The sequence below is a fragment of the Mesoplodon bidens genome (assembly GCF_964165515.1).
Source record: "Mesoplodon bidens genome assembly, chromosome: 2".
NCBI classification, from domain to species: Eukaryota; Metazoa; Chordata; class Mammalia; order Artiodactyla; family Ziphiidae; genus Mesoplodon; species Mesoplodon bidens.
The window spans coordinates 50,928,680-50,947,821 of record NC_138177.1 but is presented as its reverse complement, the minus strand read 5'-3'; the positions used below and the strand labels follow the sequence as shown (position 1 = coordinate 50,947,821).

Below are 19,142 nucleotides of genomic sequence, written 5' to 3'. Positions count from 1 at the left end.
TAAGCTCTTACCTGGGTAACATTCTGGTGTTTTGGGACTCCACGTGCCATCTGCTGTGCATCTAGCCTGAGATGTATATTTATTATGACATGTATATGAAACCTCATCTCCATAGAAATAGTTACAGCTATTGTCAATGCCACTTTTTCTCAGTTGAGTGATTCTGCCATTGTTCAGTTCTGGTGTTGGGCAACAAACCTCTAAAAAAAAGAAGGCTAATGGCTAGTAAAATCACCATGAGGAGGCTCCTATGGCTAAAAGTCTAATTTCTACCTTTAGAAGATCTCACCACTGAAGAGAGATTGGGAAAGCAGAGGCACTTTAAGTCTGCTCTCCCTGGCCCTGATTTGCTAAAGTACTCCAACTCATTTGTTTCCAATTCAGTTGTTTCCAATACTTTGTTATTTAAGTGGTGGCAATAATTTTTACTAAATTTTTGCTAAATATATTTTAATTTAGTGATAGAAATCTTTCATTCTATGTCCTCAAAATGAGTCTGAACGACTGCAATTGAACTTTAAGTCCTAATGTGAAATGACTAATCTTTCAATAAGTGGATTACCATTTTTCATTATTTGTGCATTTCACATATTTTTCAAATTCCAATCTCCAGAATAAAGTTCCCTGTATCCTGGGCCTCAGTGTCTTTACCTCTAAAATGGCAAGAGTCTGATAGATGTGTAGAAAAATGCATGTTGTCAATTCCATTGAGGCCCATAAAATTGCATCCATATATCTTTCAGCCCCTCACTTACTCCCAAGTGAGACTAGAGAAAGTCTCCTTTCTATCCTACTGAGGCAAAAGCACTGGGTCAGGGGTCAGAGTCTGTCTTCTAGAGGCAGGTCTTTCAGCCCACAGTCTCATAGTTCAAGAGACATGAGACACAGGTCACCTTGCAGCTACTTGAGTTCATGACTGTTTCACAGACTTTCCTTCTGTCAAGCGCCCCATAGTCTACACTGGGGAGGAAAGGGCTGTGACGTAGGTCTGACTTGGGCGGTGGTGGAGCTGTATTCTCCATTCTACCTTTACCAGTAATGAAGCTCATACTTAATCTTCATAACGTTTGACTTCTGTGTTTTGTCTCATTTGATTCTGAACCAGGATAAGATTATAATTTCTCAGCTCCTCAAGCTCCAAAACCTTTATGGTCCTTTCTGGCAATAATTGTTCACTATTGTGTTCAATTAGTATAATTCTAAATTTATGTTGAGGAAAAAAATTATATTCATTTAAGATGGAAAATCCTAGCACATACTGGATATTTAATATACAAAAAGATTAAAAAAAAAGAAACTCACCCTCACATTGTATGTATGGGGTCCACTCCAAATTTCTCTGACAAGTCACAGTCATGGGCCCATCTGCCTTGGCTTTATAGCCAGAAAGGCAGAAGTACCTCAGTGCAGTCCCAACATCATACACTTCCTCTTCTGTTGGCTTCAGGTAGCCATATTTTCCCCAGATGGCATGGGGGATGTATGGTAAGCCAGCACAGCCATCTGCCCATAAAGGAAGAACAAAGGAAAAGGACACTGTTACTAGGGATGCAACAGTGATCAACGAGCCTGTCCTATCAAAGGGTGTCATGTGCTCATTCAGCCAGGAACCAGCCTGCCATAGCTGATGAATCAGCCACACCAGAAAATACACATGGACATGTACCCAAATGTGCAAAGCACCAGAGAGGTTCTTACTAAGGGCACTAACAAGTGGTTTCTGTGTGTTGTGCCAACTATTCAAAATATGAATTCTTCTTCCTCTTCATTTTACTTCAGAAAGTTTAGTATCTGAATTGAAGCTTTGGGCTTGCTAGGTGGATATGACTGGAGAAATGTTGCAGACAAATAAATCTAACTCTCTTGTTTCCTGGCTGATAGGAGAAAATAAACAAGAGTCATTCCCCTTATCCAGATGACACCAGAAACTTTATCATTTAAAGGTTTGGCAAGAACAAACCAAGCACAAAGTGACTTCTGAGCCTAAACCTTGTATCTTGTCCTCTTCACTCTTTGCTGATGCTACTGGTTCACAATATGGAAATATAATAGAAACATCTGTCAAGTTGGATGCTTATTTTATTTTTATCTTCAAGGGTAAGGGTCTTTTTTAAGTTTTATTAAGACACAAGTCACATAACATAAAATTCACCCGTTTAAAATACACTATCCAATGGTTTTTACTATATCCACAGAGTTGTGCAACCATCACCCCTATCCAATTTTAGGATATTTTCATCAACCCAAAAAGAAACTGTGTACTCATTAGGAGTCACCTCCTAGTCTTGCCTCCTCCCAGGCCCTGGAAACCACTAAAATTCTTTCTCTCTCAATGGATTTGCCTGTTCTGGACATTTCAAATAACCTCTGTGAATGGATTTCTCATCCTTAAAATGAGGATAATAATAGTGCCCACAATTCTGGACAGAATTCATTGAATTAATTCTTGTTATGTACTTAGACTAGCACCAAGTTATCACTGTTATTATTAAGATAATTTTTAACAAGGAACTCTACTTAATGCACTGTGGTGACCTGAATGGAAGGGAAGTCCAAAAGGGAGAGGATATATATACATGTATGGCTAATTCATTTTGCTCTGCAGTAGAAACTAACACAATACTGTAAAGCAACTGTACTCCAATAAAAATTAATTTTAAAAAAAGATAATTTTTAGTGATTCACATGAGTTTATAATTTCAGAGTTTGAGAATCATAGTTAGTCCATACAATACTTTTGTGCAAGTTAGAAAAAGGCATTTTTCCCTCAGGACACTTTACTGTATATCTTTTAAAACAATCACCATAATATAATGATTTTTGCTAGAACAAAGCAATTTTCTATCAACTGCAAGAAAATTATTGAAATAAACATACTAATCCACAATGTCTACAATGCTACATCTCTCTTTAGGGTTGTAGTGTGCACAACTGCATGTGGCAGCCTTTTGTGATGTTATATGGCCTTGCACAGTGTACTGTAATCATTCTTTTTTTCCAACAAGAAAAAAATAGAGAGATTGATCTAAATTTAAATTTTTACTGTGATTCAAATGGGCTTAGGCATATAAGTATGTTCCCATCAGTATTTCTGGATATCTTTAGATGCCAGACATTGAAACTCTTTCATGGCCCATACTTACTGAGTTCACAAATGGGAGGAGGAGGATGCCAGCTGTTATCAGCTCCACAATGGATTAAGTTGTTGCCCTTGAGACGATAACCTTTATCACAGTCAAATACAATAGACTGTTTATAAGTATAGATGGGTCCAAATCCAGAGATTATTTTTCCATCTTTAACCACTGGCTGAGGACAAGTGATTTCTAAAAACTCAAAAGAAAAGACAAATGGGTTATATATATATGTATATGTGTATATATACATATATATATATATATGTGTGTGTGTATATATATATATATATATATATATGGGGTTTTTTTTCAACTTTTAAAAGCCTCAGTAAAATGAGATCCCATCATGTAGGTTCTATTGTGAGATGATTGTGGATAACTCTAACTTCTTCACTTTCCCAAGAAAAACTAGCCATATATAATCCAGGAGAAAAACATATCTTGAGGTCCTCAAAACCTCTTCCTATAGTGACCTGCTCTCCTGGATGATTTTGATGGTGGGTCAGTTGTCAGTGGTAATGATATGATAGTCATGATGCAGAGGTAGCCAGGGCATCAGAGAGCTGTACCATCACAAGCAAAGAACAAATTGCCCCTGCCTCCTACCCCACAGCAGTCAGTCATCAAGCCCTGTCAGTCCTGCCACTTTAATTCCTCTAGGATTCCTCAATTTCTCTCCAGGCCCACTGCCATAGCAACAGTTGAAGGAGCTTCACTACTTAGCAAGATAGTTGCAACAGGTACCTATAGGTTAAGTTTTGTCCCACTTCAAATTGTTGTCCATTCTGCAGCCAGAGTTATCTTTCTAACATTCAGCACATTTTGGTTAAAGCCTTTGAATGCCTGCCCTTCACCTTCATTCTGAACTCATGAGAATTCTTCAGGCATTTTTAAACAGTTTGCAGTATCATGCTTGCTTATCCCCAATTTGACTGTGTCCTGTGCTGAGTCAGAATAGTAAGTAATACTGTGTGGGTGCTTAGTAGCAAAGGAAGATGCCTTAGATTAGCAAACTAGCAATGCCACAATATTTCTTCTTGCTCAATTACTGGGTGCTTTGTCCTGTTGCACTTCCGGTGTTTAATAGGTTTTCCTTGCTCTGTAGGCATACGTGGTTGACATGAAAAGTGCTAACCAGTATTTCCAGTTCTGCTTCCTGCACAGAAAAAAGGTGATATTCCTCAGTTCCCTTGGGATGAGTAGCATCTACACATTATTAGTTTTGGACAAAAGGCTGAAATGCAAAGTGATATGTGGTCATTTCCAGGAAAAAAGCTCTTAAAGCCAGGGGACAATTTGATTTTCTCTCTTCCTCTACTAAAGAGATTGTGAAAGCACATTTTGATATCATAAGATTGAAGCAATCTGGATTGCTGAGATGGTTGCTAAACTAACACCTAAACTATAGCTGCCCTAGAGAGTTTCCTGGACATGCAGCAAACTCAATATGAATGAGAATCAACTTTTACTTTGCTGCTGGGACACGCTTACCCCAAGCCCATACCCATTCCAGCTCCAGCCATCCCCCCAGGATGGTTCTTGGGCAGAGCACCCTGGGACCCCCTCCCACATGCACCCATTCCAGCTCCAACTGTAGCACAAAGGCAGACCCAATGCAGTGAGTGCCAGGGTCCCCCAGCCCATGCTCATTCTGTTTTGCCTAATTCATAGACACAAACAAGGAAAGCCAAACAAAATGAAGAGACAGAGGAATATGCTCCCAGTGAAGGAATAAAATAAAACCCTATTTTTAAAAACCCTAGTGAAACAGAGATAAGTAATTTACCCAATAAAGAGTAAAAAATAATGATTATAAAGATGCTCACTGAACTCAGGAGAAGAGTGAAGGAACACAGGGAGAACTTTAACACAGAGTTAAAAAATATAAAGAAGAACCAATTAGAGCTGAAGAGTACAATGAATAAAATAAAATACACTAGAAGGAATCAATAGCAGGTTAGGTGGTACAGAAGGATGGATAAGTGATCTGAAAGACAGAATAGTAGAAATCACCCAATCAGAACAACAAAAAGAAAAAAATAATTAATGAGGCTAGTTTAAGATGCATCTAGCGTAACATCAAGGAAACTAACATTTTCATTAATGGAGAATAGAGAAGATAAAGGGAGAGAAAATCTGTTTGAAGAAATAGTGGCTAAAAATTTCTCTAACCTGGGGAAGGAAACAGATATCCAGGTCCAGGAAGTACACAGAGCCCCAAGCAAGATAAACCAAAAGAGATCCACACCAAGACATTATCATAATTAAAATGGCAAAAGTTAAAGATAGAGAATTTTAAAGACAGCAAGAGAAAAACAACGTGTCATGTACAAGAGAACCCCTCATAAGTCTACCAGATAATTTTTCAGCAGAAATTCTGCAGGCCAGAAGGGAGTGGCAAGATGTATTTAAGGTGCTGAAAGGAAAAAAATTTACAACCAAGAATACTTTACCCAGCAAGGGAATCATTCACAATTGAAGGAGAGATAAAGAGTTTTACAGACAAGTAAAAACAAGAGGAGTTCATCACCAATAAACCAGCCTTACAAGAAATGTTAAAGGGTCTTTTGTAAGCAGAAAAGAAAAGGCCATAACTAGAAATAAGAAAATATATGAAAGAAAAATATCTCACTGGTAAAGGCAAATATATAGCAACGGCAGTGGATCTGCCACTTAAAATAGTAGTATAAAAGGTAAAAGACAAAGGTAGCGAAATCAACTATAACTATAATAAGTAGTTTAAGGGATAAACAAAATAAAAAGTTGTAAACTCTAATGTGAAAAATGTAGAATGGGGGGGCAGTAACAATGTAGTGCTCTTAGAATTCATTCGAACTTAAGTGACTATCAATTTAAAATAAACAGATACATATCAGTTTATTATATATATATATATATATATATATATATATATATATATATATATATATATATATATATAAACATCATGGTAACAACAAACCAGAAACCTACAATAGTTATGCAAAAATTAAAGAGAAAGGAACCCAAACACATAACACTAGAGAAAATCTTCAAACCACAAGGGAAAAGACTAAGACAAGAAGAAAGGAACAAAAAAGAACTACCAAAAAAAGCCAAAACAAAACAGAAAACAATTAACAAAATAGCAGCAAGTACATTCATATCAATAATCACTTTAAATGTAAATGGACTAAATGGACCAATTAAAAGACATAGGTGGCTGAATGAATAAAAAAATTTTTAAAGGCCCTTTTATATACTGCCTAAAATAGTTTCACTTTAGAGCTAAACATACACAGACTGAAGGTGAAGGGATGGAAAAAGATACCCCATGCAAATGAAAACAAGAGGAAAGCTGGGATAGCAATACTCATATCAGAACAAAGAGACTTTAAAACAAATACTATAACAAAAGACAAAGAAGGACATTACTTAATAATAAAGGGTCAATCTAAGAAGAGGATAAAACATTTAGAGATATCAATGCACCCAACATAGAAACACCTAAATACAATATATTAAACAAATGTCCACAAGCACAAAGGGAGAAATTGACAGTAACACAATAATAGTGAGGGATTTTAATCTCCCACTTGCATCAATGGATAGACCATCAAGACAGAACATTAATAAGGAAATATTGACCTTAAATGACATATTAGATCAGATAGTTTTAATAGATACATACAAAACATTCTATCTAAAAACTGCAGAATACACATTCTCAAGTGCATATAGAACATTCTCCAGAATAGATCACATATTTGGCCACAATGCTAGTTTCCATAAATTTAAGAAGATTGAGGTCTCTTTTCCAAACACAATGATATGAAATTAGCAATCAATTATAAGAAGAAAAATGGAAAAATATAAACATGTGGAGGCTAAACAAACTGATACTAAACAACCAATCAGTCAATGAAAAAAGCAAAAAGAAAAGCAAAAAATACATTGAGAGAAATAAAAATAGAAACACAACTTTCCAAAATCTATGGGTTGCAGCAAAAGCAGTTATAAGAGGGAAGTTCATAGCAATATAGGTCTACATCAAGAAACAAGAATAGGGGCTTCCCTGGTGGTGCAGTGGTTGAGAGTCCGCCTGCCAATGCAGGGAACACGGGTTCGTGCCACAGTCCGGGAAGATCCCACATGCCACGGAGTGGCTAGGCCCATGAGCTATGGCCGCTGAGCCTGCACGTCTGGAGCCTGTGCTCTGCAATGGGAGAGGCCACAACAGTGAGAGGCCTGTGTACCGCAAAAAAAAAAAAAAAAAAAAAAAAAAGAAACAAGAATAATCTGAAATAAATGATCAAACTTTACACCTAAAAGACCCAAAAGAATTAGAAGAAAAAACAAACCCTAAAGTTAGTAGGAGAAATGAAATAATAAAAATCACAGTGAAAGTAAATAAAATAATGACTAAAAAAATAGGAAAAAGCAATGAAACTGAGTGCTGGTTCTTTGAAATGCTAAACAAAATTGATAAATCTTTACCCAGTTTCCTCAGAAAAAGAAGAGAGATGGCTTAAACAAACTCAGAAGTAAAAGAGAAGTTACAACTGATATCACAGGCCATATATGACAAACCCATAGCTAATATCAAAATCAATCATTAAAAGATGAAAGCTTTTTCTCAAAGATCAAGAATAAGACAAGGATGCCCCCTCTCACTACTTTTATTAACCATAGTATTGGAAGTCCTAGCCACAGCAATCAGACAAGAAAAAGAAATAAAAGGAATCCAAATTGGAAGGGAAGAAGTAAAACTGTCACTATTTGCCAGTGCCATGATACTATACATAGAAAACCTAAAGACTCCACAAAAAAAACTATCAGAATTAAGAGATGCATTCATTAAAGTTGCAGGATACAAATTTAATATACAGAAATTTGTTTAATTTCTATACACTAATAGCAGACTATCAGAAAGAGAAATTAAGAAAACAATCCCATTTACAACTGCATCAAAATGAATAAAATATCTAGGACTAAATTTAACCAAGGAAGTGAAAGCCTGTACTCTGAAAACTACAAGACATTGATAAAATATTTTGAAGACACCACCAGAAAATGGAAACATATAATGTGTTCATAGATTGGAAGAATTAATATTGTTAAAATGTCCATACTACCCAAAGCAATCTACAGATTTAGTGCAATCCCTATCAAAATACCCATGGCATTTATCACAGAACTAGAAGAAATAATCCTAAAATCTGTATGGAACTACAAAAGACCTCAAATAGCCAAAGCAATCTTGATAAAGAAGAACAAAGCAAGAGTTATCATGCTCACTGATTTGAAACTATACTGTAAAATTTTAGTAATCAAAACAGTATGGTACTGGAACAAAAACAGACACACAGATCAATGGAACAAAACAGAGAGCCCAGAAATAAACCCTTATATGGTCAATTATTCTAGGGTAAAGGAGGCAAGAGCATACAGTGGGGAAAAGACAGACCCTTCAATAAATAGTGTTGGGAAAACTGGACAGCTACATGCAAAAGAATGAAACTAGACCACTTTTTTACACCATATACAAAAATAACTTCAAAATGGATTAAATATTTAAATGTAATACCTGAAACTATAAAACTCCTAGAAGAAAACATAGTCAGTGACCTCTTTAACATCAGAGTTATCAGTATTTTTTTAGTTGGATCTGTCTCCTCAGGCATGGGCAACAAAAGCAAAAAAAAAAAAAAAAAAAAAAAAAAGGGACTGCATCAAACCAAAAAGCTTTCACACAGCAAATGAAACCAACGGCAAAGCAAAAACGCAACCTACTGAATGGGAGAAGATATTTGAAAATGATATATCTAATAAGGGGTTAATGTCAAAAATCCATAAAGAACTCATACAAATCAATACAAAAAATCTGATTAAAAAATGGACAGAGGACCTGAATAGACATTTTTTTTCAAAGAAGACATACAGATAGCCAACAGGCACATTAAAAGATGTTCAACATCACTAATCACCAGGGAAATGCAAATCAAAACCACAATGAGATACCACCTCACATGTGTCACAATGGCTATTATCAAAAAGACAAGAAATAAAAACTGTTGGCAAGGATGTGGATAAAGAAAGAACACTTGTGCACCATTGATGGGAATGTAAATTGGTATAGTCACTATGGAAAACAGTATGGAGTGTCCTCAAAAAATTAAAAATAGGACTACCATACAATCCAGGAATTCCATTCTTTACTATTTATCTGGAGAAAACAAAAACACTAGTTTGAAAAGATATATGTGACCCCAATGTTCATTGAAGCATTCTTTACAATAATAGCCAAGATATGGAAGCAACCATAGTGTCCATCAGTAGATGTATGGATGAAGAAGATGTGCCATATATATATATATATATATATATATATATATATATATATATATATATATATATGCCATAAAAAAGAATAAAATCTTGCCCTTTGCAATAACATGGATGGACTTAGAGGGTATTAGGCTAAGTGAAATTTCAGGCAGAGAAAGACAAATACATGATTTCAATTATGTGCGGAATCTAAAACAAAACAAACAGTAAACAGAAACAGACTAATAGATACAGAGAACAAATCGGTGGTCACCACAAGGAAGGGAAGTGGCAGGGGGGAAGGGGGTGCAGAGCAAAATAGATGAAGGGAATTAAGGGGTACAAACTTTCAGCTATAAAATAAATACATCTCAAGATGTAACATACAGCATAAAGAACATAGTCAATAATATTGTAATAGTGTAAGGTGACAGATGGTAACCAGATTTGTGGTGATCATTTTGTACTGTATAAAAATATCAAATCACCATGTAGTATACCTGAAAGTAATATAATATTGTGAGTCAATTATATTGATACTTTAATTTAAAAAAAAACTTTTACTTCACAAAGCCAATGAGATATCAGTGTTATTTATTACCACATACTGGTACCTCATGAATAAGCATCAGTTTACCAAAAAAATGACTGCATCATTGCAATAATTAGTTTGACTTTGAATCATTTCACTTCCCCCAATATACTTATCTTCCTTTTTCTTTTAAACAAAAAATTCAAACCAAAATTCACCATTATGACTTACTTTTACAAGTAGGAGGGCTTGGATTCCAGACACCTATTGTCTTATTTTCCAGTCTGCAAGAAATGGAGGCTGTGCCTAACATTGAGAAGTCAGGGTCACAGCTGTAGGTGACAGAAGAGCCATAAGTGTAGAAGTCTTCATCTCCACCATTGTGCTTCCCATTGCTGATGGCTGGAGGAGGCTCACACTTGACAACTGAGATGAGTGAGTGAAGAGGAAGAAATAATTAGGGAAAGCATCCTTACAAATCTAACATTCATGATGCAAATTCTAATGAAGGGTATAAGAAGCAGCAAAGATGCGCAGGAGTTTTATTACATAACATGGTTTAGGTTTAGAGGCAAGTCAAAAAAAGTCTTTACTTACTTTCGCAAGTGGGGAGAGGATCACTCCAGCCAACTCCTTTATCTTGGATCTCACAAAAACTAGTGGCTGAGCCAATTAAGATATACCTGAGTAAGATAGGATCAAAGATTTTAATGGAATTCTTCCTACTATAAATTAAGTTGAATAAAGGAGTCTGAACAAATGGATTTTTTACTCAATATTAAAAATGAAGAAATAATGTTTTTTCAGGTAACATTTCCTATTGAGAACTCCATTTTGTAAAATTTTACCACTGCAATGAGATGTGTGTGCTCACTTGTTCTTTTATTCTGTAATCTATTATTGGACGCTGACTAGATATCAGGCATGGAGTTCATTCAGAGCTCAAGCAGGACAACGTAGGGTAAAAGACTCATTTGCGTGTGTTCTGCAATTTTCTTTGGATGAGTGTACCAGCCAGATTACTGGCCCCAAACTCTCTTGCCCTCTGCTTTGCCACCTCCTGACGTCCAGATGCTTGCCCTCTCTCATACGCCATTAACTCCTGCTTCATGACTCCCCATTTCTATGGCTCTCGACAAGTCCTAAGCTTTCTTCAGTTTGTTTTACTACCCCATATGAATTACGGTAACGGAAAAAAAAAAGCATCAGTAGTACAATTTCAAATTGTACTATTATCAAGGAATAAGCCTATGATGTGACAGAACACTAATATAAATGTTACCTTCAGCAATCTAAGAGGTCCTGAAATTTGTTTACCAATAACTTTTTGATGATAATTTAATAGTCATTTTAATAAGGTAAGCTACAATAAGAATTAAGCATTTCTTTATCTTGAAATTTCTTAAAAATGTAATTTTTTTAACCTAGCCAGGAAACCAAGTGAAAAGTGTTGTTTTTGGTTATTCCAATAGGAACACTTTGGTGTTCCAACAGGATGTTAGTTCTGAATCTTCTCACTTTCCCTCTTGGGAGCCATACACAGTAAGGGAAACAGGATAAACATGAGAAAATCAAACAAAATGAAACAGTAATATCAAAAAATGGAGAAAAAATGTTAGATATAGATGACAAGCATAGGAGAAGCAACATATACTTAATTAGACAACCTGAAGAAGGAACACAAAACAGAACAAAATAGCTATCTTTAGATATATTTCTGGTAAACATTACAGAAATAAAATAATATTTTAATCTACATTTTAAAATTGTACATCATATAGCAAAGAAAACTTGAACCAAATTGTCCATATCAAAACAACTAAGAGTAGGATTACTAGATTTCAAAGATAAAGAATATCTTTGGACAGCCAAGCAAAGACTAAGTCACATATAAGAGTAAAAATCCCGGAGTTCTCTAAAGCAACATCCTCCAGAAAAACAGACACAACAATATCTATAAGATATTCAAGAAAAGAAAGTGTGAGCCAAGGACTATACAGCCACATTATCTTTTAAGTAGCAAAGCCTCAGACAGTATTTAAAACTGCAATAATTCAACAGTAATTTTCACTCAAAGACTTTTCCTTGGAATCACCAGAGGACAAACTATAACCAACCAAGAGATTACAGGAGAAGCTAGCAAAAACAAAAACAAAAAACAACTGATAGTGAGTACTGAGCATGCAGATCTAAGACAAAAAGGTGTGGTTAAGAGTGACTGAATGAAATATAAATGTTATATGCTCTGACAAGCTGAGATGATATAACTAACAAAAATAGGAGATCCACCAGAGGACAGACAGCAGAAGCAAGAAGAACTACAATCCTGCAGCCTGTGGAACAAAAACCACATTCACAGAAAGATAGACAAGATGAAAAGGCAGACGGCTATGTACCAGATGAAGGAACAAGATAAAACCCCAGAAAAACAACTAAATGAAGTGGAGATTGGCAACCTTCCAGAAAAAGAATTCAGAATAATGATAGTGAAGATGATCCAGGACCTCGGAAAAACAATGGAGGCAAAGATTAAGAAGATGCAAGAAGTGTTTAACAAAGACCTAGAAGGATTAAAGAACAAACAAACAGAGATGAACAATACAATAACTGAAATGAAAACTACACTAGAAGGAATCAGTAGCAGAATAACTGAGGCAGAAGAATGGATATGTGACCTGGAAGACAGAATGGTGGAATTCACTGCTGTGGAACAGAATAAAGAAAAAAGAATGAAAAGAAATGAAGATAGCCTAAGAGACCTCTGGGACAACATTAAATGCAACAACATTCGCATTATAGGGGTCCCAGAAGGAGAAGAGAGAGAAAAAGGACCTGAGAAAATATTTGAAGAGATTATAGTCGAAAAGTTCCTTAACATGGGAAAGGAAATAGCCACCCAAGTCCAGGAAGCACAGAGAGTCCCATACAGGAAAAACCCAAGGATAAACATGCTGAGACACATAGTAATCAAATTGGCAAAAATTAAAGACAAAGAAAAATTATTGAAAGCAGCAAGGGAAAAATGACAAATAACATACAAGGGAACTCCCATAGGTTAACAGCTGATTTCTCAAAAGAAACTCTACAAGCCAGAAGGGAGTGGCATGATATACTTAAAGTGATGAAAGGGAAGAACTTACAACCAAGATCACTCTACCAGGCAAGGATCTCATTCAGATTCGATGGAGAAATCAAAAGCTTTACAGACAAGCAAAAGCTAAGAGAATTCAGCACCACCCAACCATCTCTACAACAAATGCTAAAGGAACTTCTCTTAGTGGGAAACACAGAGACGAAAAGGACCTACAAAGAGTTAGTTTGATCTGTTTAGGATTACACAGTTTGTGTTAGAAACAGAAGTGTAGTTTACTGATTTAAATTTAAATGCTTCTTCTATTCAGTCCTTCTGTATTGCCAAAGCTGGCACATTCTTCACTATGTCAATATAGTTTATCTTTACTCATTTAAAAACCAGCACATATATCTATATGAGATATAGATATATAGATACGTGGATATAGATATCAGTCCTTGTCCAAATATATATTAAAAACCTTTTCATCTTAAAAGAATGAAACACCTACAAAATTGTGGTTTCATTACAGATGCATGAAATGCAGGATATTAAAATTCTTTTAATGTAGGATACTTTTTAACCACACTCATTTTTTCTCTTCTTTCTCTATAATTGTTTATTTCCCTTACTATGTATATTTAAGCATTGCTTCTGAATCATCCTAAGAGATTATGGGAAACTAAGATAGGATGTAACTTTCAATTTTATCCATTTGAGTCCTTCCAATCCCAAAGGTCATTTTAAGCCTATTTACTATTTAATATAAAATTACTTGGCTTTCTCAATGCAAAGTGATTGTTGGGTTTAATTTTAATATATAAGCAATTTAGGCCATTTCATCTTGGTAGTATATCTTGAGAACAAAAAGTCATGATGTATTCATGGAGTAAGAGTCTAGAGTTACAGCCTTGTTGTTGCAGTCTGCAATCACTATGTTTAGAATAACCTCTGTGTGCAAAAAAAAAAAAAAAAATCTTTAAGTCACAGGTCCTGAGTTGGGGGGCATATAGTGGTGGTAGGATGAAATGGAAATAGTCCATATGGTTTCTGCTCTCATAGAACTTTCTAAGTGATTTCACAGTTGGTCTAGTGCTCTTTAGTATCTTTCCTTAATAAGTAAATGCCTATAAATAAAATGGATAATTGTAAAAAAAAAAAAAAAAAAGGAGATGAGGGAGAGAGTGGAAAAAAAACCACACTCATTGATTGCCTCATCTGTAAGTGCTGGAAGTAAAATCAACCTATAGACATATATAAGTACTTAACATTAATGTTGAATACAAAGTAAACACTAAGCTAATACAAATGACATAAATTTACTGGTAGAAAAGACAGAGGGGTGGGGAGGGAAGGAGAGAGTACAAGATAAGTTTACTGTTACTTATAACAAGGAACAAGTTTAAAAATAAAGATAGAAATAAAGAAGGTATTTAAAGGTATATATAATTATATAAAGGTATATAATAATTATATACAGGTAACCACTAGAATCAAATTTTGAACTCTCCTAAATATATATATATATATATATATATATATATATATATATATAAAACTGCACATATATACATATAGTATAAAATATGAAATAATATGAGAAAATTAAACCTATAGGTATCACTGATATCAATAAATGTAATTGGACTTGTCTCCTTTTGAAAGAAAAAGACCTTTTAGTTGCAACAAAATTCGACTCTATGTTGTATACAGGAGACAAATCTAAAAGTACCTCAGATAGGTTAAAAACAAAAGGAGGGGCAAAGTTATATAAAGCAAATGCAAACAAAAAGAAAATAAGGGATACTGGTTTTAATATCCTATAAACTGTACATCAGAATCAACATCCTTAAATTACACAAAATGGGCATATTATGGTGTTAAAGATTTTGATTTGCAGTGAAGAGCTATAAATATTTATGTACCAAAATATGTAGTAGCAATTTTAACAAAAAAATACATGGGACATAAGAAAAGTATGCTATTATTTATCAAGAATTTTTGTGATATTAAATAATTATGAAATTAGTTTAATTCTTATCTTCAAGCTTGAGATATATAAAGGAAAGCATAATTAAAGATTCAAAAGAGCTAATAAATAAAGTATACCTGCTATGTATATATCAAAGTCTGTATACTAATAGTAAACAATGTAACTTCATTTCAAGTACCTATGGAATATCAATTAAAATTTATTATATATTATGAAGTACATAATATTCTAAAACATAGAAACCTTAACAAATTCTAAAAAGTAAAAATAATACAAGTAATATTCTCTGTTAGTCCGGAAGTCTTAGTAACCAATGGCGGAATGCTTCTACCACAGCAAAAGTTCCATTAAACTAAGGTTGCTCAATTTAGCAAATAACCAGGATGCCTAGTTAAACATGAATTTCAGGTAAACAATAAACATTTTTTAGTATAAGCATGCCCCATCTATTGCATGGGACATACTTGCACTAGAATTAAACCAGGAATCCTGTATTTTATCTGGCAAATTACCTGGCAAATTAAACTTGAAGTTGGGTCTCATCAAGTCTGGGTCCTCAAGCAAATGAATAAACAGACAAAGAAGGGTGTTACTTTCCTGACTGAGGTGATTAATCCTGATTAGCCATGGGAAATTGGGTTGCTTAAAAGCAACAATGGTGATGATGCATACGTCTGGAAAGCAGGGAGATTTCCTGGGCACATTTTTTGTATTATTTTCATGCCCTCTAATTAAAGTCAATGAAAACTATAACAACCCAATACAGGCAGGACTGCTAATGGCCCAGACCCTTCAAGAATAAAAGTTCAGGTGATCCCATTACGCAAGGAACCACGATCAAATGAAGTGGTTGCTGAGGGTAAAGTGGATATGGAATGAGTAATAGAAGCAGGTAGTTATAAATACTAACTACAACCACATGACCAGTTGCAGAAATAAGGACCATAATAGTTATAAACATTTCTTTCTTATTTTCATATGAATAGATTTGGTCTAAATTAAATTTTTTTCTCTTTATTTTTTTCATCCTTCTACCATCTAAACAAGATGTGTTAATAGTAGTTTAGCTTATATCTCAGTATTTAAATTACAGGATATCAAAGGGGAGGTATGACTTTGCTTAAAGAGGATTGTCTTTGGGGGAGAGAGTTAGCATGTTTTCAGTTTTATGAGGTATAGTTGCATTATGTAAGTTGGAAGCATAATTTTGCTATTGCTTTTATCTGGAAGTTAAGCTAAGTATGGTTAAAACAAGTGCGTATAAATACCAAATTTGACAAGGGATGGACCCTGGTAGATTCAAATTATGTCAACTTAACTAAGCAGAAATTACATTTTCCAGAATTTTCTTCCATGCATAGCACCAAGTTAGTGTTGTCCATAAGAGACGATGGAAATGAATTAATAGCCAAGTTCTGTATATGCTTGAAAGGTCAGAGCAGAGCACAAGACGTGACTGCAGTTCACACATATTGTTGCTTCTCTGTGTTATCACCTTATTGGCATTGGGCACAGCCAGGACTACAGCAAACCCAGCTCCTGGAGGATGTCCTCCTTCATGTACTCCAACTTCTGATCCAAGTACATTAGCACTGTGGGGAAGGGCAACAACTTCTACAAGACATTCCAATCTTTGAAGCTGAAGGCTAAGAGGCAGTGAAAGAACAATGTGAACCCCAGTCTATACTCATGGGTATACTCTAATCCATACTGTGACTTCCAGTCTATACTCCACTCAACCATGAGGGTCCCATTTTGGTTTTGCATCTCCCACTTCACATCCACCTTCCCTTTTTGACTACCTGCCCTGCTGACCTCAGGCCACGTTAGCAAACGTAGAAGAAACAGTCTCCTGTACACTGCTTTACCAGCTGTCAGTACTCTATCAAGTCAGATTCCTGTAGTAAATCCCTTATTTTATATTTATGTATATATAACCCTAACCCTAACCCTAACCCTAACCCTAACTGGACGTTTTTTTAATATATGTATATATATGAAACATAGATATAATATTATTTATATTTATATTTCTCTGAATGAGTCCTGACTAATATAACTAACTGATATAAATAGACAAGAAAAATAAATTAAAATAAAAGAAACCTAAAAAATGGAAAGTAAGAGGTAAAATAATCACTATTTACAGAGGATATGATTGCAAACTGGGTAATCCCAAGAGAATTCAACTGCAAGACTATTATGAATAATAAAAGAATTGAGAAAGTTAGCTTAGATATCATGTTAACATGCAGAAATCAATAGTGTGTGTGTGTGTGTGTATATATATATATATATATATATATATATATATATATATATATATAATGTTAGAATATTTAATGGAAGAAAAGACCCAATTTAAAATAGCAAAAATAGGCTTCCCTGGTGGCGCAGTGGTTGAGAATCTGCCTGCCAATGCAGGGGACATGGGTTCGAGCCCTGGTCTGGGAAGATCCCACATGCCGCGGAGCAACTAGCCCCGTGAGCCACAAATACTGAGCCTGCGCGTCTGGAGCCTGTGCTCCGCAACGAGAGGCCGCGATAGTGAGAGGCCCGTGCACCGCGATGAGAAGTGGCCCCCACTTGCCGCAACTAGAGAAAGCCCTCACACAGAAACGAAGAGCCAACACAGCCATAAATAAATGAATAAATAAATAAATAAATATAAATTTAAAAAATAGCAAAAATAAAATGCCTAGGTTTAAACACTTCAAGAAATGCAAAATCTATATTAAGATAATGTTGAAACATTCTTGAAGAAACAAGAGAAAAACACTAAAATGAATGGGGCAGAACATGCCACCCCAAAATAGGCCACTTTGGTATCAGGATTATTTTCAGCTAAAGACACCTGAAAATCAGCAGATGCAAGAAGAGGTTTCTGACCTCCCCTTTTCTTCCTGAAAGCAGATCAAACTCCCATGTGAAAGATGCCTTTTCTATACCAGGAGAAAAGAACATTTTTATCACCAGAGGTGGAGTATTGATTTCACAGAGAAATCTGTACTGAAGGCCTTGTTAAAAATAATGCTTATCTCCCTTTAGCCTCCTTATATATTTTGGTACTTTTCCACAATTACTATTCTTTCATCAATCTAATATATAAGCACTTAGGCCTAACCACTTTGAGGTTCTTCATTTTCCTGTGAAGGCTTCCATGTACATATATAAGTAAGATTGATATACTTTTCTCCTATTAATCTAGGTCAACGTAATTCTCAAGCCTAGCCAGAGACCCTAAGAGGCTAAAGGGAAAGGTTTCCCTTCCCCACAGTAACATATTCTTGTCTAGGGAGACTCAACATTAAAAAAAAAAATCTATTCTCCTAAAATTAAGTTAAAAGCTAATCCAACACTGATTTTTTTTCTTTTTTTAATTTAATTTAATTTATATTTTATACAGCAGGTTCTTATTAGTTATCAATTTTATACATATTAGTGTATATATGTCAATCCTAATCTCCCAATTCCTCACACTATGACCACCCCCCACCAGTTTCCCCCCTTGGTATCCATACATTTGTTCTCTACATCTGTGTCTCTATTTCTGCCCTGCAAACCAGTTCATCTATACCATTTTTCTAGGTTCCACATATATGCATTAATATGCGATATTAGTTTTTCTCTTTCTGACTTATTTCACTCTGTATGACAGTCTCTAGGTCCATCCACGCCTCTACAAATGACCCACTTTTGTTCCTTTTTTTGGCTGAGTAATATTCCATTGTGTATATGTACCACATCTTCTTTATCCATTCATCTGTTGATGCGCATTTAGGTTGCTTGCATGACCTGGCTATTGTAAATAGTGCTGCAATGAACACTGGGGTGCATATGTCTTTTTGAATTATGGTATTCTCTGGGTATATGCCCAGTAGTGGGATTGCTGGGTCATATGATAATTCTATTTTTAGTTTTTTATGGAAGCTCCATAACGTTCTCCATAGTGGCTGTATCAATTTACATTCCCACCAACAGTGAAAGAGAGTTCCCTTTTCTCCACACCATCTCCAGCATTTCTTGTTGGCAGATTTTCTCATGATGCCCATTCTAACTGGTGTGAGGTGATACTTCATTGTAGTCTTGATTTGTATTTCT

The 19,142-nt window shown here is 35.1% G+C and overlaps 1 protein-coding gene across 5 annotated transcripts in view; it reads right to left on the bottom strand.

The window, feature by feature from the left end:
- Window positions 1-19,142, bottom strand: part of C4BPA (complement component 4 binding protein alpha) — a 43,964-nt gene that overhangs the window by 9,927 nt on the left and 14,895 nt on the right. For all 5 annotated transcript variants that reach the window (XM_081225891.1, XM_081225890.1, XM_081225889.1 and 2 more), the window contains exons 5-9: window positions 10,573-10,658; window positions 10,207-10,401; window positions 3,144-3,326; window positions 1,303-1,503; window positions 12-200 (exon numbers count right to left, since the gene is read on the bottom strand). In XM_081225891.1, the coding sequence (XP_081082017.1) occupies window positions 12-200; window positions 1,303-1,503; window positions 3,144-3,326; window positions 10,207-10,401; window positions 10,573-10,658 (854 nt within the window). The remainder of the gene's footprint in view (window positions 1-11; window positions 201-1,302; window positions 1,504-3,143; window positions 3,327-10,206; window positions 10,402-10,572; window positions 10,659-19,142) is intronic.